General features: G+C 44.1%; 1 protein-coding gene across 1 annotated transcript in view; it reads right to left on the reverse strand.

Moving 5' to 3' along the window:
- Positions 1–24,819, reverse strand: part of LOC135085612 (neurofibromin-like) — a 33,871-nt gene extending 9,052 nt beyond the window's left edge. The window contains 12 exon segments of the mRNA XM_063980388.1: positions 1,073–1,143; positions 2,066–2,171; positions 2,844–2,953; positions 8,517–8,692; positions 11,840–11,919; positions 12,184–12,324; positions 13,531–13,664; positions 15,742–15,821; positions 16,494–16,626; positions 17,584–17,605; positions 19,167–19,309; positions 24,738–24,819. Of these exon segments, the coding sequence (XP_063836458.1) occupies positions 1,073–1,143; positions 2,066–2,171; positions 2,844–2,953; positions 8,517–8,692; positions 11,840–11,919; positions 12,184–12,324; positions 13,531–13,664; positions 15,742–15,821; positions 16,494–16,626; positions 17,584–17,605; positions 19,167–19,309; positions 24,738–24,813 (1,272 nt within the window). The 5' untranslated portion in view covers positions 24,814–24,819.
- Between the last annotated feature and the right edge of the window lie 12 nt (positions 24,820–24,831).

Consider the following 24,831-nt stretch of genomic DNA (forward strand, 5'->3'; position numbering starts at 1 on the left):
ACAGAAAAACTTTATCGCGCGCGTCCCTGTTTCAAAAACCGGGATAAAAACTATCCTATGTTCTTTCCCGGGACTCAAACTATCTCTATGCCAAATTTCATCAAAATCGGTTGCGAGGTTTAAGCGGGAAAGCGTAACAGACAGACAGACAGACAGAGTTACTTTCGCATTTATAATATTAGTTGGGATTAGTTGGGATAACTTTTAAACAGACTTTAAAAAGGACGTTCTTTAGTTGTTATTTTTTAAACATTTTTTTTTTTCAAACTCTGTTTAGGTCTAATACAGAACCAGGGTCCTTTAAGCAATTTGATAACGATATCCAAGAGTACAACTTAAAAAAAAAACTCTTTTTAAATAAAATAATCTTCCATCTACCTTATAGAAAGAAAAAGAATATAGTTCGACTAATACCACAAGCTATCTCAATTTCTAGTAAGCCAATTCTCGTCTGCGGGGGATAGATAGGTACATGAACCCTATTTCTACGTACATAAGGTGTATTTCAACTTGGCATTATAACACTCTATGGTACAACAGAGTATAACACTTAATTGCCATACAAAAGAATTGAATTCGTTTTAGTTCAAAATATTATAGTGACCAAGCACAGCAAGAAATGGTTGATTTTAAATCGAATTTTTAACCGTAGTTTTTTATCCAATTCGGTCTCGAAACTTCTTTTATTGATCACTTTTATGGCTTCGAATTTGGCAAATATTTTGGTGAACGATACTACCCTTGTTTTGGGTCAGAAACGTAATTGAAAAAAAGAGTGACTTTAATTAAATTTCCTTCAATTGGTCAACAGTCATTTATAAACAGCCTTCTGACCATTACCATTAGCCTGCTGACCATTACCCTCAGTCAACTGACCATTTCTAATAGTTAACTGACCATTAACATCAATTAACTGATCATAACTATCTGCCAACTGACTATTACCAACTGACACTCAAAAACAACAGACTAATTTCAAATCAAGCTTCAAATATCGAATCCCTTGCAGACGGCTCTATATACCAAGACCGCGCTAACACCGACAGGGGGCCACGTGGCCCCCGCACATTACCTGGTGACCCATCGCGCTCAGGTGCGGAGAGTGGCCCCCGCTGCCTGATTGCTGCATGGTGGGGGACTTGCCTGGGGGAGAAAAGCAAAGTAAGTAATACTCATAAAAGACTCATAAAACTCATTTATTTTTAGTTATTTTAATTTTTTAGCGTTAAGAGTCGCATCTATCTCAAACTAATTTTAAAATTATAAATAACTTGAAAAAATCGAACTGCCTAAGGCGGGAATTGAACCCACGACCTTCCGCTTGCCGGGCGACTGCTCTTCCAACTGAGCTACTTATTTATTCTTGCAAATAGGCTTTAAAAGCACTTTTACACGTCCCAGTATTAACCCTACCACTGCTTCGGGACAATAAATGGGCCAGTAACGTGACTTGTGACAGTTTGAAATTCACACACGATGCTTGCTTAAGTGTAGCAGCAAATCGAACGCACGGCGTTGAATAGAGCTCTGTGATTAGTTCGTGTGTCACCCTGTGCGTTCATGCGCACTGTGAGACCTCATAGTAATGTTTGTGAATACGGGCGTTAATGTCTATGGTAAGATGACTGCAGGAACGTCATTATCTGTGCACTCCTAGCATAATGAAGTACAACATTACCTTACGAAAATTTTATCTGCACAAATTATGGACTTGATAGGCATGTTTTTAATGACGAAACATGCCATCTTAAAGGTCATAGCAGACTTATCAACTCGAAAAGGGATCAACACCGTATCGCCTTACGCGAGCTGTCATCACCTTTCGCGCGCTGTCAACCGCGAGGCGAGGCGTTTACGTTACGGTGCGGATTACAGGCGTGTTGCAGTAAGGAGTTTCATACAAAGAACAATGACTGCCTCGAGTTGATACGGTTACGATCCCTTTTCGGGTTGTCAAGTGTTCTACGACCTTATAATCTCATCTCAACTCAAAAATAAGTCTTCAGATTCTATAAATTATTACCATCCGTTCTACAGTCGCGTTAAACTAACACATTAAACTCACCCCCATGCGCCGAAGTGATGGCAACTTGGTCCAGTATATCCCATGACTTCTGTCGTCGGCTGCACACCGAGTGGGTAGACGTATTTGATGGCGCCGACATCGATAGCTGCGAGGAGAAGTACTACAAGCATGTTAGACACAAGTCTGTGTCAACATGTGTACACACTCGTTTTCACATTAATAAGTCTCAGATATGGGTCCAGATGTGTACATACAGCTGTGTCAAGATGTTTTTACATACGTTTATGGGAAGTAACTATAACTACAAATTAATAATACGTCACTCGGCAATAGACATGTGTCGGAATGTGACACACCGCTGTGTCAAGTTGTTTGCAAAGATATTTGTACATGCGTTTTTGGAAAGTAACTACAAATAAGACTTCACCCGACAAATCCGGAAAAAAGGCTGGAAAGTAACTACAAATTAGACATGTGTCAAGATGTGTACAAATATGTTTGTGAAGTTTTTGGAAAGTAACTATTGCAAATACTACTTCAGCCGGTAACAGATGTGTCAAGATATGTGCACAGATGTTTATTAAGTTTTAAAATAGTTTCACTTTGCAACATTTGCATAAATACTTTAAACTTTGTGTAAATGTTTCGTCCGTGCTGCGATTGCAGAGACACTAGGCAAAATAGAAATTTTATTGTTCGCGGCGTCCAACGTGTTAAGAAAGTTATTTCACGATTTGGAGCTAAAAAACTGCCAATTTTATGTCTTTTGATGTCAAATCCCTAACTTGGAAGGTGAGTTACTTTAAAATTCACTTACTTGGTGATCGCCAGTAGGGCAGTAGTGGTCACAGTTGTCAGGCAGCCATTTTGGCAGCGAGAACTTGACGTGACACCGCGATCGCACTTCCTCGCTCACACACACTAGCGCTGAAAGAGATGACACGATTTGTATTTTATAATTCTTTGCTGAAATATTGAGTACAAATATTGATGCCTTTTATTTTCAAATCATAAAATAAGCACTTGTATTTAATTTGATTAAGACAGTAGATCAAAAGCTTTCTCGTGAAACCCGAGGCCTTTGATCAAGTGGCCCATATAGCATTAACATTAAGAGCCCCGTACGGGACACCTACCCTTCATGTAGATGACATCATCAGCAGCCACGTAGAAGGCTACGGGGTGCCTGTAGTTCTTAATCAAGTTACCCACAGCACGTTAACATCTCGAGACCCCGTACGGGACACCTACCATTCACGTAGGTGACATTATCAGCAGTCACGTAGAAGGCTACGGGGTGCCTGTAGCCTTTGATCAATTGGCCCACAGCACGTTTACATCTTGAGACCCCGTACGGGACACCTACCCTTCACGTAGGTGACAGTATCAGCAACCACGTAGAAGGCTATGGGGTGCCTGTAGCTTTTGATCGAGTGGCCCACAGCACGTTAACATCTTAAGACCCCGTACGGGACACTTACCCGTAAAATAGGTGACAATATCAGCAGCCATTTAGAACCTATTCACGCTTGGGTCAAAAGATATCTCGACGTTAAGAACATATGTCCCGTACGGGCCACTCACCCGTCAAGTAGGCCACAGTATCGGCAGCCACGTGGAACTTGTCCGCGTGCGGATGCGACGTGATAGCCAGCAGCGCGAGCAGCACGCGGCACGTGCGGGACACGGTGCCAGCTACGGGGTGCCGGTAGCCCTTGATCAAGTGGCTCATATAATGTAACATAGCGAGCCCCGTACGGGCCACTCACCCGTCAAGTAGGCCACAGTATCGGCAGCCACGTGGAACTTGTCCGCGTGCGGATGCGACGTGATAGCCAGCAGCGCGAGCAGCACGCGGCACGTGCGCGACACGGTGCCCGCTACGGGGTGCCGGTAGCCCTTGATCAAGTGGCTCATATAATGTAACATAGCGAGCCCCGTACGGGCCACTCACCCGTCAAGTAGGCCACAGTATCGGCAGCCACGTGGAACTTGTCCGCGTGCGGATGCGACGTGATAGCCAGCAGCGCGAGCAGCACGCGGCACGTGCGCGACACGGTGCCCGCTACGGGGTGCCGGTAGCCCTTGATCAAGTGGCTCATATAATGTAACATAGCGAGCCCCGTACGGGCCACTCACCCGTCAAGTAGGCCACAGTATCGGCAGCCACGTGGAACTTGTCCGCGTGCGGATGCGACGTGATAGCCAGCAGCGCGAGCAGCACGCGGCACGTGCGCGACACGGTGCCCGCTACGGGGTGCCGGTAGCCCTTGATCAAGTGGCTCATATAATGTAACATAGCGAGCCCCGTACGGGCCACTCACCCGTCAAGTAGGTGACATAATCAGCAGCCACTTAGAAGGCTACGGGGTGCCTGTAGCTTTTGATCGAGTGGCCCACAGTACGTTAACATCTTAAGACCCCGTACGGGACACCTACCCTTCACGTAGGTGACAGTATCAAAAGCCACGTAGACACTACTGGGTGCCTGTAACCTTTGATCAAGTGGCTCACAGCACGTTTACATCTTGAGACCCCGTACGGGACACTTACCCGTAAAATAGGTGACAATATCAGCAGCCATTTAGAACCTATTCACGCTTGGGTCAAAAGATATCTCTACGTTAAAACATACGTCCCGTACGGGACACTTATCCGTCAAGTAGGCCACAGTAGCCTGTAGCCTTTGATCAAGTAGCTGACATCTTATTTACATCACGAACCCTGTACGGAACACTTATCCGTCAAGTAGGTGACAATATCAGCAGCCATTTAGAACCTATTCACGCTTGGGTCAAAAGATATCTCGACGTTAAGAACATATGTCCCGTACGGGCCACTCACCCGTCAAGTAGGCCACAGTATCGGCAGCCACGTGGAACTTGTCCGCGTGCGGATGCGACGTGATAGCCAGCAGCGCGAGCAGCACGCGGCACGTGCGCGACACGGTGCCCGCTACGGGGTGCCGGTAGCCCTTGATCAAGTGGCTCATATAATGTAACATAGCGAGCCCCGTACGGGCCACTCACCCGTCAAGTAGGCCACAGTATCGGCAGCCACGTGGAACTTGTCCGCGTGCGGATGCGACGTGATAGCCAGCAGCGCGAGCAGCACGCGGCACGTGCGCGACACGGTGCCCGCTACGGGGTGCCGGTAGCCCTTGATCAAGTGGCTCATATAATGTAACATAGCGAGCCCCGTACGGGCCACTCACCCGTCAAGTAGGCCACAGTATCGGCAGCCACGTGGAACTTGTCCGCGTGCGGATGCGACGTGATAGCCAGCAGCGCGAGCAGCACGCGGCACGTGCGGGACACGGTGCCAGCTACAGGGTGCCGGTAGCCCTTGATCAAGTGGCTCATATAATGTAACATAGCGAGCCCCGTACGGGCCACTCACCCGTCAAGTAGGTGACATAATCAGCAGCCACTTAGAAGGCTACGGGGTGCCTGTAGCCTTTGATCAGTGGCCCACCTAGCGTTAACATAGCGAGACCCCGTACGGGACACCTACCCTTCACGTAGATGACATCATCAGCAGCCACGTAGAAGGCTACGGGGTGCCTGTAACCTTTGATCAGTGGCCCACCTAGCGTTAACATAGCGAGACCCCGTACGGGACACCTACCCTTCACGTAGGTGACATCATCAGCAGCCACGTAGAAGGCTAAGGGGTGCCTGTAGCTTTTGATCGAGTGGCCCGCAGCACGTTAACATCTTAAGACCCCGTACGGGACACCTACCCTTGACGTAGGTGACAGTATCAAAAGCCACGTAGAAGGCTACGGGGTGCCTGTAGCCTTTGATCAAATGGCTCACAGCACGTTTACATCTTGAGACCCCGTACGGGACACCTACCCTTCATGTAGGTGACATTATCAGCAGCTACGTAAAATCTATCCACGCTTGGGTCAAAAGTTATCACGACGCTAAAATCTTGTCCCGTACGGGACACTCACCCGTCAAGTAAGCCACAATATCAGCAGCGACCTAAAATTTCTAACCGCCTCAGTGGTATTCACAAAAGTCAATCGTTAATAAAGTGTCAAATAAAGTCCCGTACAGGACACTTACCCGTCAAATAGGTGACATAATCAGCAGCCACGTAGAATCTATCCACGCTTGGCTCAAAAGTTATCACGACGCTAAAAGCTTATGTCCCGTACGGGACACTTAACTGTCAAATAGGGAACAGTATCAGCAGCCACGTAAAACTTCTAAACGCCTCGGTGCCTCAGTTTGTTTGATAATGTGACTTTGTTCCAAGCCCGCGTAGCTAGCTACTACCATTTTACCTAAGTTAGTCGTCTATAGTGTTAAATAAAGCCCCGTACGGGCCACTCACCCGTCAAGTAGGCCACAGTATCGGCAGCCACGTGGAACTTGTCCGCGTGCGGATGCGACGTGATAGCCAGCAGCGCGAGCAGCACGCGGCACGTGCGCGACACGGTGCCCGCTACGGGGTGCCGGTAGCCCTTGATCAAGTGGCTCATATAATGTAACATAGCGAGCCCCGTACGGGCCACTCACCCGTCAAGTAGGCCACAGTATCGGCAGCCACGTGGAACTTGTCCGCGTGCGGATGCGACGTGATAGCCAGCAGCGCGAGCAGCACGCGGCACGTGCGCGACACGGTGCCCGCTACGGGGTGCCGGTAGCCCTTGATCAAGTGGCTCATATAATGTAACATAGCGAGCCCCGTACGGGCCACTCACCCGTCAAGTAGGCCACAGTATCGGCAGCCACGTGGAACTTGTCCGCGTGCGGATGCGACGTGATAGCCAGCAGCGCGAGCAGCACGCGGCACGTGCGGGACACGGTGCCCGCTACAGGGTGCCGGTAGCCCTTGATCAAGTGGCTCATATAATGTAACATAGCGAGCCCCGTACGGGCCACTCACCCGTCAAGTAGGCCACAGTATCGGCAGCCACGTGGAACTTGTCCGCGTGCGGATGCGACGTGATAGCCAGCAGCGCGAGCAGCACGCGGCACGTGCGCGACACGGTGCCCGCTACGGGGTGCCGGTAGCCCTTGATCAAGTGGCTCATATAATGTAACATAGCGAGCCCCGTACGGGCCACTCACCCGTCAAGTGGGTGACATAATCAGCAGCCACTTAGAAGGCTACGGGGTGCCTGTAGCTTTTGATCGAGTGGCCTACAGCACGTTAACATCTTAAGACCCCGTACGGGACACCTACCCTTGACGTAGGTGACATTATCAACAGCCACCTAGAAGGCTACGGGGTGCCTGTAGCCTTTGATCAAGTGGCTCACAGCACGTTTACATCTTGAGACCCCGTACGGGACACTTCTTTGTCAAATAAGTGACATTGTCCTGTAGCCTTTGACTAAATGACCCATATAGCATTCACATTAAGAGCCCCGTACGGACCACTCACCCGTCAAGTAGGCCACAGTATCGGACATCTTATTTACATAATGAACCCCGTACGGGACACTTACTCGTCAAATTGGTGACATAATCAGCAGCCAAGTAGAATATATCTTAGGGTCAAAAAAGTTATTCCAATGCTAACATAGCGAGCCCCGTACGGGCCACTCACCCGTCAAGTAGGCCACAGTATCGGCAGCCACGTGGAACTTGTCCGCGTGCGGATGCGACGTGATAGCCAGCAGCGCGAGCAGCACGCGGCACGTGCGCGACACGGTGCCCGCTACGGGGTGCCGGTAGCCCTTGATCAAGTGGCTCATATAATGTAACATAGCGAGCCCCGTACGGGCCACTCACCCGTCAAGTAGGCCACAGTATCGGCAGCCACGTGGAACTTGTCCGCGTGCGGATGCGACGTGATAGCCAGCAGCGCGAGCAGCACGCGGCACGTGCGCGACACGGTGCCCGCTACGGGGTGCCGGTAGCCCTTGATCAAGTGGCTCATATAATGTAACATAGCGAGCCCCGTACGGGCCACTCACCCGTCAAGTAGGCCACAGTATCGGCAGCCACGTGGAACTTGTCCGCGTGCGGATGCGACGTGATAGCCAGCAGCGCGAGCAGCACGCGGCACGTGCGGGACACGGTGCCAGCTACGGGGTGCCGGTAGCCCTTGATCAAGTGGCTCATATAATGTAACATAGCGAGCCCCGTACGGGCCACTCACCCGTCAAGTAGGCCACAGTATCGGCAGCCACGTGGAACTTGTCCGCGTGCGGATGCGACGTGATAGCCAGCAGCGCGAGCAGCACGCGGCACGTGCGCGACACGGTGCCCGCTACGGGGTGCCGGTAGCCCTTGATCAAGTGGCTCATATAATGTAACATAGCGAGCCCCGTACGGGCCACTCACCCGTCAAGTAGGCCACAGTATCGGCAGCCACGTGGAACTTGTCCGCGTGCGGATGCGACGTGATAGCCAGCAGCGCGAGCAGCACGCGGCACGTGCGGGACACGGTGCCAGCTACGGGGTGCCGGTAGCCCTTGATCAAGTGGCTCATATAATGTAACATAGCGAGCCCCGTACGGGCCACTCACCCGTCAAGTAGGCCACAGTATCGGCAGCCACGTGGAACTTGTCCGCGTGCGGATGCGACGTGATAGCCAGCAGCGCGAGCAGCACGCGGCACGTGCGAGACACGGTGCCAGCTACAGGGTGACGATAACCCTTGATCAAGTGGCCCACGAGAGCGAAGTGGAAGTTCGAACGGAAGCTGGGGACAATTAAAAGAAACGAATAAAGAAAAATCAACAATGACCAACAAAAAAATAAGCGGATTTACATAAAGCCTGGTCCGTGAGCACGTAGAATTTTGTCCAATGAAATTGTAAAATAAAATTAAAATTCATAAAATTCATTTATTTTTGCAAATAGGCTTTAAAAAAGCGAATTTACACGTCCCAATATTAACCCTACCACTGCTTCGGGACAATAAATGGGCCAGTGCTGAGAAGAAGCAGCGCAAGAAACTCAGTCACTATTGTCAGCCTCCTTTTCAAGGTTTTACAGTCTTTAAAATATACAAATTATAGTCATAGGTATTTGATGCGAGCTAGGTAGTTAAACATTCCAAACATTTTTATCTTTTATACAGGGTGTTTGGCGCATCGTGTGCCAAAATGATTTGGCGGATAGAATGGGTCATTTCCTATATTTTCAGCCCCCATAACACGTTCCATACCAGGCGGCTACTTTTAAATTAATTTTTTTAGTAATTTCACCAAAATACCCAAAATCGCATCATTTAATTTCGATTTCAAAAAAAACTACTAAGCGCAGCCCTAAAGTAAATATTTTGTTTTGACGTGCATTAATGTAGGGTTGCATCAAATCTAAATTTATTGGCAAATATCATCTAGTTTTTTTAAAATTCAGCTTTGAAGTTTTCCGAAAAGTTAAAAATGGACTGAACATTTAAGTTTACAAGGGTATAATTTTTTTTTTAAAAGAGATAGCGATCTTCGGATTTTATCAAAACTTCTCTAGTCTATCCTCATTCAAACGGTATACTAATCTAACAACAACTTCATAAATTACTTAAATTAGTGCATTGACTCTACTCGGACTGATTTGCGAAATTTGTGTTTATAGCCCCTTTATGTGTGAATAGCACGTTTAACACCTACAGGTAAAAAATATTTATCTTATGCAATGTAAAAACCTTTTCCCAATCGTTTTTCAATGTGGATTTCTTGAAATTAAAGACGAAAATAATTATTTTGATCGTTTATTAATTATTACAAATTTTGTTCAAAATGTCCGCCTCGGCAACGTATACACTCAAGACATCTTCTTCTAATTTCGACTGTTGTCGTATGCAGCCACATTTCTCTTTTTATTACTAATAAGGCGTTTTCTATTCGTTGTAGTTTTTCTATTGTTTGAATCCGTTACGTACACCAGTTCTTTAGCTTGTCCCCAGACGTAAAAATCGAACGGAGTTAGGTCTGGGGAACGTGTAGGCCACTGTATAGGGCCATCTCTTCCAATCCACGAGTAGAAAACGCCTTTGTAGTAATAAAAAGAGAAAATTAGAAGAAGATGTCGTGAGTGTATACGTTGCCGAGGCCATTTTGAACAAAATTTGTAATAATTAATAAACGATCAAAATAATTATTTTCGTCTTTAAATTCAAGAAATCCACATTGAAAAACGATTGGGAAAAGGTTTTTACATTGCATAAGATAAATATTTTTTACCTGTAGGTGTTAAACGTGCTATTCACACATAAAGGGGCTATAAACACAAATTTCGCAAATCAGTCCGAGTAGAGTCAATGCACTAATTTAAGTAATTTATGAAGTTGTTGTTAGATTAGTATACCGTTTGAATGAGGATAGACTAGAGAAGTTTTGATAAAATCCGAAGATCGCTATCTCTTTAAAAAAAAAAATTATACCCATGTAAACTTAAATGTTCAGTCCGTTTTTAACTTTTCTGAAAACTTCAAAGCTGTATTTTAAAAAAACTAGATGATATTTGCCAGTAAATTTAGATTTGATGCAACCCTACATTAATGCACGTCAAAACAAAATATTTACTTTAGGGCTGCGCCTAGTAGTTTTTTTTTTTAATCGAAATTAAATGATGCGATTTGGGTATTTTGGTGAAATTACTAAAAAAATTAATTTAAAAGTAGCCGCCTGGCATGGAACGTGTTATGGGGGCTGAAAATATAGGAAATGACCCATTCTATCCGCCAAATCATTTTGGCACACGATGCGCCAAACACCCTGTATAATCATCAACTTTATAGTAGCCCTTTTTCATTAAGGCAGGCCTGTTCATCTCCGCGAGTTTACATCGAAAACAAAACACGCACGATTGCCCCCTACAAGAGTACTATTCGACAAGGCCTCACATACGAGCGAACATTGACTCACGCACGCGTATTCTTGTGTATGATGGAAAAAAATAAAGAAAATGGTGTACTAAATACTGTGCAGTATTTAACTGCCTAAATAATAATAAAAACACAGAATGTACTTTTTTAAGTTGCCTCAAGACACTGAGAGGTAAATAAGTAGTTAATATTATTCATGATAATTCATGCTAAATCATGTATTTCCTCCGCCATTTTCTGCAGATTGGCACCTCACGTCACATCATTTTACCGAAGTCAGCCCTATAGCTTCGGCGCAGTACCGATCACTGACGTTTGTCAACAAAACTTCTGACAAACTTGCTTGACTCTTGAGACAAGCTAAATTACACCATATTGTTAATGACATTGAGCATACATTTTTTTAAATACCTTCGCGAAGTAAAACTTCTGTACGTAGTACTTATTATTATTCTGTGATTAAGGTGCTTTTGATATGTGCTTTAAATTTATGAATGAGCCCAAGCTACCCATCCTTATCGCTCGCGCGTAATTATATTATATTGCTGTCGCGACTGTGCGACGGCGCCCGCAGTGAGTGTGCGAGCGCGACAGCAACATAATTACGCGCGAGCGATAGGGATGGGTAGCTTGGGGTCATTGGACAAAATTCTACGTGCTCACGGACCAGGCTTTATATTTGACCGACATTTTGTGAAGTGACGCATCAGAACTGAATTTTCATACATTTAGGCTGAGTTGCACCAGCTAACTTTGACCGTAACTATAACGATGACCGGTGTTTTTTGTATGGAGTTTGACAGATTTTTGACGTTTGTTAAAGTTAAATTAAGTTGGTGCAACCCAGCCTTAGTATGCGTCACGTCACGTCTTGCCATCATGACGATACAACACTAGTTTAAACAGTACCGTAATAAATGTGAGAAATTGATTTTAATCGATTGAAGGACATTAGGACAACAATAAAAATGATTTTCGCTCATTAACTACTTCGTTTGTTTTAAATGTTTTAATTACCTTAGTCCAACTGCATGATCCAATTGCTTGAAATGCCACTCCAAGGGTTCTCTAGTTTCCATCATCACCTGTTCCAGCGTCTGGAAATAATAAAAATTATTTATAGTTTACTTTTTCCTGCTAAAGTCCAGTCGCCGAGCACATAGAATTTCGTTCAATGACCCCAAGCTACCCATCCTTATCGCTCGCACCTAATCATATTGCTGTCGCGACTGTGCGACGGGCGGCCGCAGTGAGTTTACGAGCGCGAGCGCTTGGGGTCGTTGGACGAAAATCTATTTGCTCGGCGACCGGACTTTAGGCCAGGTGGTCTTCCCAAAACATGTTGTTTGTAGCGGACATACCTTGTTCTCAAACTGTCCCTGCGAGTCCAAAGTATGGAGGTTTTGCTCCATCAGCGCCAGACCAGCGGCGTATAACGTAGGATCGTCCAGTTGTAGCACGGATAGAGCCACCCAGAACAGTGCCTTGTGGATTGGAGATTCCTGAAAAAATTGCATTATACAGGGTGTTAGGTAAATGGGTATATGAGCCGACACCAGTCCATGTTAACATGGTCATATAAATGGTATGGTGAAGTCAGAAATTTGATATCATCATTTTAATTTATTAAATTGTCATACAAAATAAATTTTATAAAATCCGATTTGTATGAAAATTAAAATTATTAAAATGAAGATATCAATTTTCTGACTTCACCATACCATTTATATGACCATGTTAACATGGGCTAGTGTCGGCTCATATACCCTTTTACCTAACACCCTGTATACAGTACAGTCGCCTGCACATTAGTTCATCATATATTTATTTTATTTTATGTTATTTTATAACTAGCTTTCCGCCCGCGGCTTCGCCCGCGTGGAATTTTGTCTGTCACAGAAAAACTTTATCGCGAGCGACCCTGTTTCAAAAACCAGGATAAAAACTATCCTATGTCCTTTCCCGGGACTCAACCTATCTCTGTGCCAAATTTCATCAAAATCGGTTCAGTGCTTTAGGCGTGGAAGCGAGACAGATAGACAGATAGATAGACAGACAGACTGGCAGTAAAATGTCAACTGTCAAGATGATACTGAGCGGGTGACCTCTTTGGCAACATTTCTTTTTTCTCTTTTCTCTTCATTGTCTTTGTACTTTTTTTTTTAGTTGTCAAATAAATAATTTTTCTTTCTTTCTTTCTTTCTTTACAGACAGACTGATAGACAGACAGAGTTACTTTCGCATTTATAATATAAGTATAGATTTGTCCATCAGTTGTCTTGTTATCAGTTGGAGACGTTGGGTAGACTACATAAGTAACTGGTGGTTGTTTGCTGTTTGTTTGTAATGCAAATAAATGACAGTGTCAAGGTAACTATGCTGTCGCTTTTTTAAGGAAGAGATGAATACTAAAGAAAAAAACTTAAATACTTGTAATTTTAAGGGTCAGACCCTTGATTTGAGGCACTTTTATCTGTAAAACTAGCTTTTGCCCGCGGCTTCACCCGCGTGAAAGCTCGTTTGTCACAGATCGTCATACATTATAGCCTATATTATGTTATTCTGGGTTATAAACAATAATACTGTAAAGTTTCATCAAAATCCGTTCAGTAGTTTTTGCGTGAAAGAGTAACAAACATCCAGGCATCCACACAAACTTCCGCATTTATAATATTAGTAAGATTATAAGTTTGATTATTACTACTTACAGGGTGTAACAGCGGCTGCAGTCGAGTCAGGCACATAATAAGTGCTTCCAGCAGCGCCAGATCGTTGAAAGACTCCAACGCTTTCACTAATATACGGAGCAGCTGTTTCATTTCGTTGTCGGACACGTTCTTACCTGTTTAAAATAACAAACGTGTAAGGCATATAAACGGGACTATGCCCACCGCACTCCTGTGTAGCCAGGATCTACAGCTTGACCGCCAATAACCCAACCAGTGAAGGTCAAGTTTGTCCCGGAAAGTTAAACTGTCATTGGAACCCGCAACGAATTCACATGTGGTCGGTAGCTAACTGGACAATAATTGTTGACTTTTTAAATTTTGAGCAGCGTTGCCAGATGGTCAGCATTTAGCGGGATCTGCCGACTTTCGTGTGGGCTCCCAAATCCCAATAAAGTGCAAAATATCCCGACAAACAACTTTATTTTAGTGCCCTTTGAAAATTGAAAATTTATTTTGGAAAAATCCTAAAAAAGGAGCAAGGAATAAACTCAAAAAATACTGATTCTTTTCCTTTGCTGTCTCGAAAAGGTCTAAAACATCTATTTTTTTTTCAATAATGGTTCACTTTTGCATATGAGTATATCCATATACAAAAATGTTGCAAACGACCTGTAGTCCAGTAGAATTAGCTTTTAAATCGGAAATAATTCCTACAAAAGATTTTATTGTTTTAATGGCTTCATTGGTTGCCCATTAAGACTCTCCTAAGTTTTCGACTTCGACGGAGTTGTGCTTAAGTGGTGGGGGCCCCCGAAAGGGGCATTTTTTCGGTTTTCCGGTTATACCGCGTAAAGGACTTACCCTATCAAAAAGTGGTCTTCATGACGGTTGAAGGGCACTTAATCCTGCATTGAATAAGACCAAATTCATATGTTTTGGACAAACCGTTCTCGCGCTAAAGTTCGGCAAAGTAGAAAATATACGTATAATTAATGACCCTCTCCATGTCCAATGGTTTGTTACCCACAAGCTTCCAAGTCTTGAAAAGGGCCACCTCAACCAGTGTAACCCTATCAAGGCTTACGAGCTTGATGCGCCTATCCTTGTTCGTCCCAGCCGTTCCTTAACTGCGGTTGCTGCACCTCTTCCTGGCACTCACCTGAACGACTCTGTGTTACCTACTGTGGCTGCCCCTCTTCCTTGTATCCTCCTGCATGACTACGTTGCCTAGCCGTATGCCTGGTCTAAGGTTCGACGCCAAAAATCAACAACAACAAGTTCATATTAAAACGCTGAAGAGTTTTTTGTTTGTTTGTTTGAACGCGCTAATCTTAAGAATTACTAGTTTGATTGAAATCATTATTTTTGTGTTGAATAGCTCATACATTGAGGAAGGCTATAGGATATATACAATCACTCTACGACTAATAGAGGCGAAGCAGTAAAGAAAAATGTTGCAAGCACGGGAAATAGTATTTAAACTATTTTCACTCGTACGAAGTTGATTTTGTGGCGTCAAACCTTGGACCAGGCATATGGCTAAGCAATGAAATCGTACAGGAGGGTACAAGGAAGAGGGGCAGCCACATTAGGTAACACAGAGTCGTTCAGGAGAGTGCCAGGAAGTGGTGCAGCAACCGCAGTTAAGGAACGGCTGGGACGAACAAGGATAAGCGAATCAAACTCGTGAGCCTTGTTAGGGTTACACTGGTTAAGGCGACCCTTTACAAGGCTTGGAAGCATGTGGGAACAAGCCATTGGACGTGGAGAGGGTCATTAATTATACGTATATTTTCTACTTTGCCGAACTTTAGCGCGAGAACGGTTTGTCCAAAACATATGAATTTGGTCTTATTCAATGCAGGATTAAGTGCCCTTTAACCGTCATGAAGACCACTTTTCGATAGGGTAAGTCCTTTACGCGGTATAACCGGAAAACCGAAAAAACGCCCTTTTCGGGGGCCCCCACCACTTAAGCACAACTCCGTCGAAGTCGAAAACTTAGGAGAGTCTTAATGGGCAACCAATGAAGCCATTAAAGCAAAAAATCTTTTGTAGGAATTATTTCCGATTTAATCAATTTTTGTGTTTAATTCTACTGGCCTACTGTACTATAACGTTTTATAAGATTATGCTCTAATTCCAAGTCAGAGTGACATGGTACAACACTGGGGGATTCTTCGTAGTTGTAATATGCACAAATGTATAGTCGGATGTCCTATCGTACACAGAATTAAACATTTTACTTACTTATGCATCCAAATACAATCAAGGCCCGCGGCTGCAGCGCTGGGTTGAAGCAGAAAGCAAAACTCTTGGCGAGCGCCGTCCTGCAATGATACAAAATAATGTTGTTGAAATAGTTGTTGAAAAGTTGAAATTTTGGCATTAGGATTGGAAATAGAAATGGAACGGGAACTGCCTCTGGAATCGGAAATGAAATTGGAACTGGAATTTTATCTGGAATTGGAAATCAAATTGGAATTAGAAATGAAATTGGATCAGGAATTAGAAACTAGAAATGGAACTGGAATTGAAATTGAAACTGGTATTGGAATTAGAAATGGAACTGGAATTGGAAATGAAATTGGAAAAGTAATTCAAATTGGAATCGGAACTAGAACTGAAAATGGAATGGAAACTGGAATTAGAACTGGAATCTTGTATCTGGAACTGGAATTGGAACTTACCACGTCTGCAGCCAGTCGCAATTAGGTATGCCCCTCATGCATATCTCCATGACTTCTAGCAGCGCATCAGTAATTGTCTCCAGCGACTGTAGTGGTAGACGTTCCCTGTCTGTGTGTGTGCTTGAGCCCAGGGCTAGAGAACCGACCCCTGACGATGATGGTGTCACAACCAGGACATCATGTGTCATTAGTGTGTGCACGTGACATTAAAGACTGTGCGAATGACACTAGAGACACTGGTATGGAATTGGAGTTGGATTTGGAACTGGAGTTGGGACTGAAATTTCATCTGGAAGTGGAATTGGAACTTACCACGTCTGCAGCCAGTCGCAATTAGGTATGTCCCTCATGCATATCTCCATGATTTCTAACAGCGCATCAGTAATTGTCTCTAACGACTGTAGTGGTAGACGTTCCCTGTCTGTGTGTGTGCTTGAGCCCAGGGCTAGAGGACCGACCCCTGACGATGATGGTGTCACAACCAGGACATCAGCTAGTGTCATTAGTGTGTGCGAATGACACTAGAATCTGAATTGGAACTAGAATTGGAGATGGAATTGGAACTAGAAATGGAAATGGAATTCGAAATTGAACTCACCACGTCTGCAGCCAGTCGCAATTAGGTATGTCCCTCATGCATATCTCCATGACTTCTAGCAGTGCATCAGTGATGGTCTCCAGGGATTGTAGTGGCAGACGTTCCCTGTCTGTGTGTGTGCTTGAGCCCAGGGCTAAGGGAGCGGAACCCGATGATGATGGTGTGACACCAGTTAGTGTCTTAAGTGTGTGCACATGACACTAAAGACACTGGTGTGTGTGCGAATGAGACTAGAAACACTGGTATGGAATTGGAGTTGGAATTGGAACTAGAATTGGAGATGGAATTGGAACTGGAATTGGAACTAGAAATGGAAATGAAATTCGAACTTGAACTTACCACGTCTGCAGCCAGTCGCAATTAGGTATGTCTCTCATGCATATCTCCATGACTTCTAGCAGCGCATCAGTGATGGTCTCTAGCGACTGTAGGGGCAGACGTTCCCTGTCTGTGTGTGTGCTTGAGCCCAAGGCGAGGGGAGCCGCCCCCGACGATGATGACGTGGAGTCAGTGCAGGCAGCGTGGCCGTGGTCGCCGAAGCGGCTGTAGAATGATTTATTATTCAATTTCTTTAAATTACTTGCAAGAAATTAACTTTTTTATCTATTACTAGCGGCCGCCCGCGACTTCGTACGCGTGGATCCCGTTTTACCTCCTTCATCTATCTTACGCGGTTTAGATTTTTTCATCCAAATGTTTTTTTCCCGCTAACTCAGGTTCCCGTGGGAATTTTGCAATATCCTGTTGTAACTAAGCTGCTACCTTTACGATGTCGTCGGTCCACCTTGTAGGTGGACGTCCCACGCTGCGTTTTCCGGTACGCGCCCTCCATTCCAGAACCTTTCTGCCCCATCGGCCGTCAGTTCTGCGTACTAACTATGTGCCCTACCCATTGCCACTTCAGCTTGCTAATCCGTCGGGCTATGTCAGCGACTTTGGTTCGTTTACGGATCTCCTCATTTCTGATTCGATCTCGCAAAGAAACACCAAGCATAGCCCTCTCCATAGTACGCTGTGCAACTTTGAGCTTCTGTATAAGGCCTATAGTGAGAGGCCACGTTTCCGAGCCATAAGTTATCACTGGTAACACACATTGGTTATACACTCTAGTCTTCAGGCATTGAGGTATTTTGGACGAAAAGATGTTGCGTAGTTTCCCGAACGCTGCCCAGCCGAGTTGGATTCGACGATTGACCTCCTTCTCGAAATTGGGTGATGACGGAATAACATCGGAGCTTCTGAATGCGGGTGGAACACCGATACTGAAAGTCCTTCAGAGACTCTTTAACTCCGTCTTACTCCAGGGAACTACGCCAGAGGCATGGAACAGAAGCGTGGTGGTGCTCTTCTTCAAGAAAGGTGATAAGACCTTGCTGAAGAATTACAGACCCATCTCGCTTCTGAGTCATGTCTACAAACTGTTTTCGAGAGTCATCACGAACCGTCTCGCGCGTAGGTTCGATGACTTCCAGCCTCCCGAACAAGCCGGATTTCGAAAAGTACAAAACGCCACCATGTCGGTCCGAGTACAGGAGCAACGCACGCTACGCTAAGCTACATCCCTTCCAAATTTCAAGTGCCTACGTTTAGCCGTTTAGGCTGTGCGTTGATATGTCACTAAGTCAGTCAGTTTCTCCTTTTATTTATTTAGATTCTTTAGGTAGATATTAATTTGGTATTAGAGACGAAAAAGAAATAAATAAATCTATCTCCAAATGTTGCTTATAAGGCTTCTTAGACTCGATCTTTTTTCTTGTACTTGCCAGTTTGATGTGGTGTGTGTATATCTTAAGAAGTCAAGATGAGTAGCTAGGTGTTTTGTTACATAAGGATATGAAACTTGGCATGTTTAATGTCCTCTACTGACATCATATCCTGAGAATTTGGACTTTCTAGCTCTGTCCAGACCGAATCCATAACGGTCCAAAAACCGACAAATCGCCTGCGCTTCCATTATCTTGTCTTGGCAGGGGAAATAGTTCGCCCTAATGTATCCATCTATCTATTGCCCCTAGGCTAAATATATCGCGATAACGATTTGCGCTATTGTGTTTTTTATATTGTCGGAAAGACTTCGCTCGCTGTCGCGCGAAAGTTATAGAATAAGATAGAAAATCTTTATTTGACACAAAATAAATAACAGACTTAAGCTATACAAATAAAATAATTATGTCATTATTTTGTGCCAAAAAGGCGCCCGCTCAGCATTAGTCGCGACACGCGTGCATACTGCATACGCGCGAATCGACGCATGTTTTCAGCGGGTGCCTCTCCAGCCATTATCCGTTTAGTAATAAACACAAAACACAAAGTTATACACTGACAATTATTGACATTGTCAGGAGTTATCGCGATGTGTGTGGCCTAAGGATTAGCAAAGCTAACACTCACCAATCAGTATGCCTGTTGTTGTAGGGGCTCCTGAAAGCGGTCACGGCGGGCGACTTGACGTTGGAGATGCCGAACATCTGGTAGAACTTCGGCAGAGAGAACTCTTCCAAGGACAGGTTGAGGAGGCGGCGGGTTTCCTCTGAAATAAAGAACAATTTTATTAAAAGAGACATCAGAACTTTGTGGAATAAGTAATATATTTTCTCACACGCAGTAGTTGGTAAAGTGGTGAAAGATTCGATAGTGAAACAGCAGTACATTAGCAGCGCTACATTAATGCTGAGTTGCACCACCTAACTTTGACCGTAACTTTGACGATACCGGTGTTTTTTGTATGGAGAGTGACAGTTTTTTGACATTTGTCACAGTTAAAATAAGATGGAGCAACCCAGCCTTTATCCTTTATTTCATGTATTGTACTTAAAACTAGCTTTACTTTTACATTATGGGCATGACTTGTTCATCAGTGGCGGATTTACCAATAGGCCAAGTAGGCCAGTGCCTAGGGCGGCAGATTTAGAGGGGCGGCAAATTTAGCAAATTTTTTTTTACAGAAAAAAAAAACAATCCATATTTAAATAAACGATTAATAAGCGCACTGTAAGCCATTTCGTTGGAAAAAATGTATCCTAATGATTTAGAATCTGATTTAGTTCAGGAATGCTTACACTTTCAATGCCACCTTTCTTCTGAAAGAATTTCGATAAAACCAGATTCTGGATCATTAAAAAGTCTATCTTTGTTTCTGCGAAAACAGAATTTGGAGCATATTTATCCGAACTTGGATATAGCACTTCGCATGGCTCTGTGCACAACCGGTGACAAATTGTTCAGGTGAGAGAAGCTTTTCTTGCTTAAAACGGGTTAAAAACTATCTACGATCTACTTTAGGTCAAGAAAAGCTTAATGCTTTATCTCTTTTGTGCATAGAGTCAGAACTTATGAAAATGATTTCATACGACGATATAATTAATGATTTTGCAAATTTAAAATCTCGCAAGAAAATAATGTAGGGGAGAGTTCGGTAGATATATTGTACCGCCGGGTAAATTGTACCACCCTCATATTTCGTAAAGTAGGTATTTATTGAATGTCTGTAATTGCAACACTCAGCGATACGCAACTAAATTCATTGAATATTAGTCATATGGTTTTTGCCGTGACAATTTTACACGTGTGTTTTATTCTGAAAATATTTTTTTCATTATTTTCAAGTAACTTTTGAGAATGCATGTTTAGTTTGTAATTTTGTTAAATTTAATCACACAGTGTTTCTAATTTATCAATTAGAAGCGTAAATTAGTGTGGATTATAATTATTTGAAACATCTTTTGGTATTTATAAGCTATATGTTTTACCGATTTTTTAAAAAAGCACTATCACCTAGTCGGTTTAATTGTACCACATCAAGTTGTATGGAATTTTACCATAGGATTTTGAAAAATTTCTAGTAAATTATATTTTGAAGTTATAATAGCATAGTTATGTTTGACTAACAATAAATGAAAGCAAAAGACTGGCAAAGTAGATTAGGTGCGATTGTGGTCAAATACCTGCCTTGTTATACATAAAAAAAGGTAACAAGTGTGCGTTACGATAATTGGAATTACAAAACTCGTACTAAAAATCGTGACAACGTGTAAAACAATATCGATTGTCTATGTTATTAACTACTGTTCCTTTTCGTTACCTAATTTGGTAAGAATGTATCGTATAATAATTTGCCATTGTTTTTTTATAGGCTTGAAATTTATTGAAATCCAATTTAGTAACCCTGTGGTACAAATTATCGAACCGGTTGGTTAAATTGAACCGAAGCTCTGAACTCGTATTTTGTTGATTTGTGCTAAATATACAACAATCATGTTGATTAATACCTATGAAATAGTAAGTTGAATAATTTCTCTTTTATATACCATGGACATTAACAAAAACAAAACAAAACTATGTGTAAAATGGGATTGAAAAAAACTGGTCCAAATTACCGGACTCTCCCTTAAAACTTATTTGATCTCATTGTCTGTCACAATTAACTGGATTGTTAACATGTTATATTTTAATAGAAATTGTTTGTATTGTTTTTAAACTGTTAAGTGCAAAAAAATATTCAACAAAAACAATGTTTAGGGTAAGATGGGGCACAGTGTTACAAAAAAAATATATGGGACTATAATGACAAAAATATTGTTTCAATCAGCTAGTTTTTGGTATAAAAATAAACTTTAACAATCCCTCTTTAATTGAAATAGCTTAAACGTTAACATTATTAGGAACTACTAAATTTAAATTGTACTTTAAATAAATCAGTCGATTGTAACACTGAGCCCCGTATCTGGGTTAGTCTGTTACAGGGTAAGGGGCGCAATGTTACAACAAAATAAAAGGTTCGGTTCAAGTGGAAAATAGAGACGATTGTCAATTTTGCCATTTCGACGTAAGTAGCTAACGTCGTCGTCGTATCCTCAATATCTGGCAGTAATTTTCAAAAATAATGCTTTCAACCATCAAAATCGCTTCTGCCATATCTTTTTCACTGTGAAGACCATAATCTGTCTTCCTCTTACGATTCCGCACCATTTTCTTTTAATACCTTGAAATGGTACAAAAACATTTTGTAATTGGGGCTGACTTTTACAGTGTCACACAGTGCCCCGTAACACAGTGCCCCAGAGAGGCAAACCAAATTGAAAAATTCGAATTAATATTTTAAGGTATGTTTACAACAAACAATTCAACGGTAATATGTAGCTAAATAAACATAAAAATAAATAAAAATATCAACATTGACCTGAATACAACACGTCCGGCAAAAAAATTAAAAACTTTGAAACGGTTTTTTCGACGTTTAATAACACAAAAACAATTTTTGTTTGTTAATTTTCAAGCACGGTACAAACTGAGGCAGGAACAACGGTTCAAAGATGGCGGCTTATGAGCTTGACATACGTGTATACCAACATAATACAATTAATAGAAAGGGACGGAGAAAAGTGCATTGTAACATTGTGCCCCGTGTAACATTGTGCCCCACCTTACCCTACTGACCACACATTATTTTGTCTGCGTTCATATAGTGTATCTAGGTATTTTTAAGTCATGCCTTTCCCCCACCTTATGATTAGTACATGCTGTTTTTAGGTCAACATTAAACTCTTCAGTACATAGCGGGTTGCAAAAATAATCTAGTAACTGGCAGAATATCATTGAGTTCACAATTATACTAATAACGGGATTAAACTAACGTATTGAATTTCAAGTCAGTAGGGGCGGCAAAAATTGAATGGCCTACTAGCGGCAAATTTGTAAATCCGCCACTGTTGTTCATGTTTGTTCATTCGTAAAATACGTTGCTGGAATGAAAGCAACCGATGACCTGTGAAGGATGCAGAAAGACGCTGGATGCAAGCCAATCATCACTCAAGTAGGCCTATGTCTAGCAGTGGACGCCTGTGGCTGAATTTTTTTTTTATGCTAGACAAGGCAGGTATTTGACCGCAATCGCACCTGGACTCAATCCGTGTTTTGAGGACTCACACAATGAAATGACGACCGATGGGGCAGAAAAGTTCAGGAATGGAGGCAAGCGCAATATGGGACCCCATAAGGGTTACAAGAAGACGCTGAATGCAGACTTACTTACAGTCCTATGTCCCCTAGATGGGGCAGAGGGCGTCCAAAACAGTCCTCCATCGCGTTCGGTCTTGAGTTTCGCGTTTGATCTCGCTCCAAGTCTTGCCGATTGCCTGTGCCTGAGTCTTGCTGAATGCAGGCCAATCTGGAAACCATTAGGCCTATGTCCTGTGGCTGAAACGATGATGACTAACCTCCAAGTCATGTAAAAGTCTTAGGAAGGCGCTACCGCTGTTGTCCATTGGGGCAAGGCTATGTCCAGCAGTGGAAGCCCGAAGGGTGAGCAAGCTAAAGTGGCAATAATGAGCAGGGCATATAGCACGCAGAACTAACGGCTGAGGCAGCAACGTTCTGGAATAGAAGCGACGTATTGTCAAGCGCAGTGCGAGACCTCATAGAGGTTGCAGGAAGATGCCGAATGCAGGCCAATCTAGAAATCATTGGGGGAGGCCTATATCCAGCAGTGGACGTACTGTGGCTAAAACGAACAGCAAGGTTCTGGAAATATGGCAAGCGCAGTATGGGACCCTATAAGGGTTACAAGAAGACGCTGAATGCAGACTTACTTAAAAGGTCCTATGTCCCCTAGATGGAGCAGAGGGCGTCCACAACAGTCTTCTATCGCGTTCGGTCTTGAGCTTCGCGTTTGATCTCGCTCCAAGTCGTGCCGTTTGCCTGTGCCTAAGCGCTGGATGCAGGCCGCTGCCAACCATCTGGAAACCTTGGGGGAGGCGTATGTCCAGCAGTGGGCGTCCTGTGGCTGAAATGATGTTTTGAGGACTCACCAATGAACTGACAGCCGACGGGGCAGCAAAGTTCTGGAATAAAAGCAAGCGCAGTATGGGACCTCATAAGGGTTGCAAGAAGACGCTGAATGCAGACTTACTAAAGGTCCTACGTCCCCTAGATGGAGCAGAGGGCGTCCACAACAGTCTTCTATCGCGTTCGGTCTTGAGCTTCGCGTTTGATCTCGCTCCAAGTCGTGCCGTTTGCCTGTGCCTAAGCGCTGGATGCAGGCCACTGCCAGCCATCTGGAAATCTTGGGGGAGGCCTATATCCAGCAGTGGACGTCCTGTGGCTGAAATGAAGATCTTTTGAGGACTCACCGTGGGGCAGCAAAGTTCTGGAAAGGAGGCAAGCGCTGTATGGGATCTCATAAAGGTTACAAGAAGACGCTGGATGCAGAACTACCTGGAAATCATTGAGGAAGGCCTATGTTCAGCAGTGGATGTCCTGTGGCTGAAATAATGATGACTCCAAGTCATGCAAAAGTAGGAGGAAGGCGTTGGATGCAGGCCGCTGCCAACCATCTGAAAATCTTGGGGGAGGCCTATGTCCAGCTGTGGACGTCCTGTGGCTGAAACGAACAGCAAGGTTCTGGAATGGAGGCAAGCGCAGTATGGGACCTCATAAGGGTTACACGAAGACGCTGGATGCATACTTAAGGTCCTATGTCCCCTAGATGGGGCAGAGGGCGTCCACAACAGTCCTCCATCGCGTTCGGTCTTGAGCTTCGCGTTTGATCTCGCTCCAAGTCTTACCAATTGCAGGCCAATCTGGATACCATTGGGGGAGGCCTATGTCCAGCAGTGGACGTCCTGTGGCTAAAATGATGGTGTTTCTGCAATAGAAGCCACGTATCGGCAACCGCAGTATAGGAAGGTAGCAGGAAGACGCTGGATGCAGGCCGCTGCCAACCATCTGGAAACCTTGGGGGAGGCCTATATCCAGCAATGGACGTCCTGTGGCTGAAATGAAGATCTTTTGAGGACTCACCGTGGGGCAGCAAAGTTCTGGAAAGGAGGCAAGAGCTGTATGGGATCTCATAAAGGTTACAAGAAGACGCTGGATGCAGAACTACCTGGAAATCATTGAGGTAGGCCTATGTCCAGCAGTGGGCGTCCTGTGGCTGAAACGACGGTGTCTTGAGGACTCACCAATGAAGCCCGGCGACGTGCAGGTGCACAGCGAGTGTATGATGTTGACCACGAGCCCGTGAGTGGCGGCGCGCATGGACACCGTCCCGGAGCA

This window comes from Ostrinia nubilalis, chromosome 29 (assembly GCF_963855985.1).
Source record: "Ostrinia nubilalis chromosome 29, ilOstNubi1.1, whole genome shotgun sequence".
Classification (NCBI taxonomy): Eukaryota; Metazoa; Arthropoda; class Insecta; order Lepidoptera; family Crambidae; genus Ostrinia; species Ostrinia nubilalis.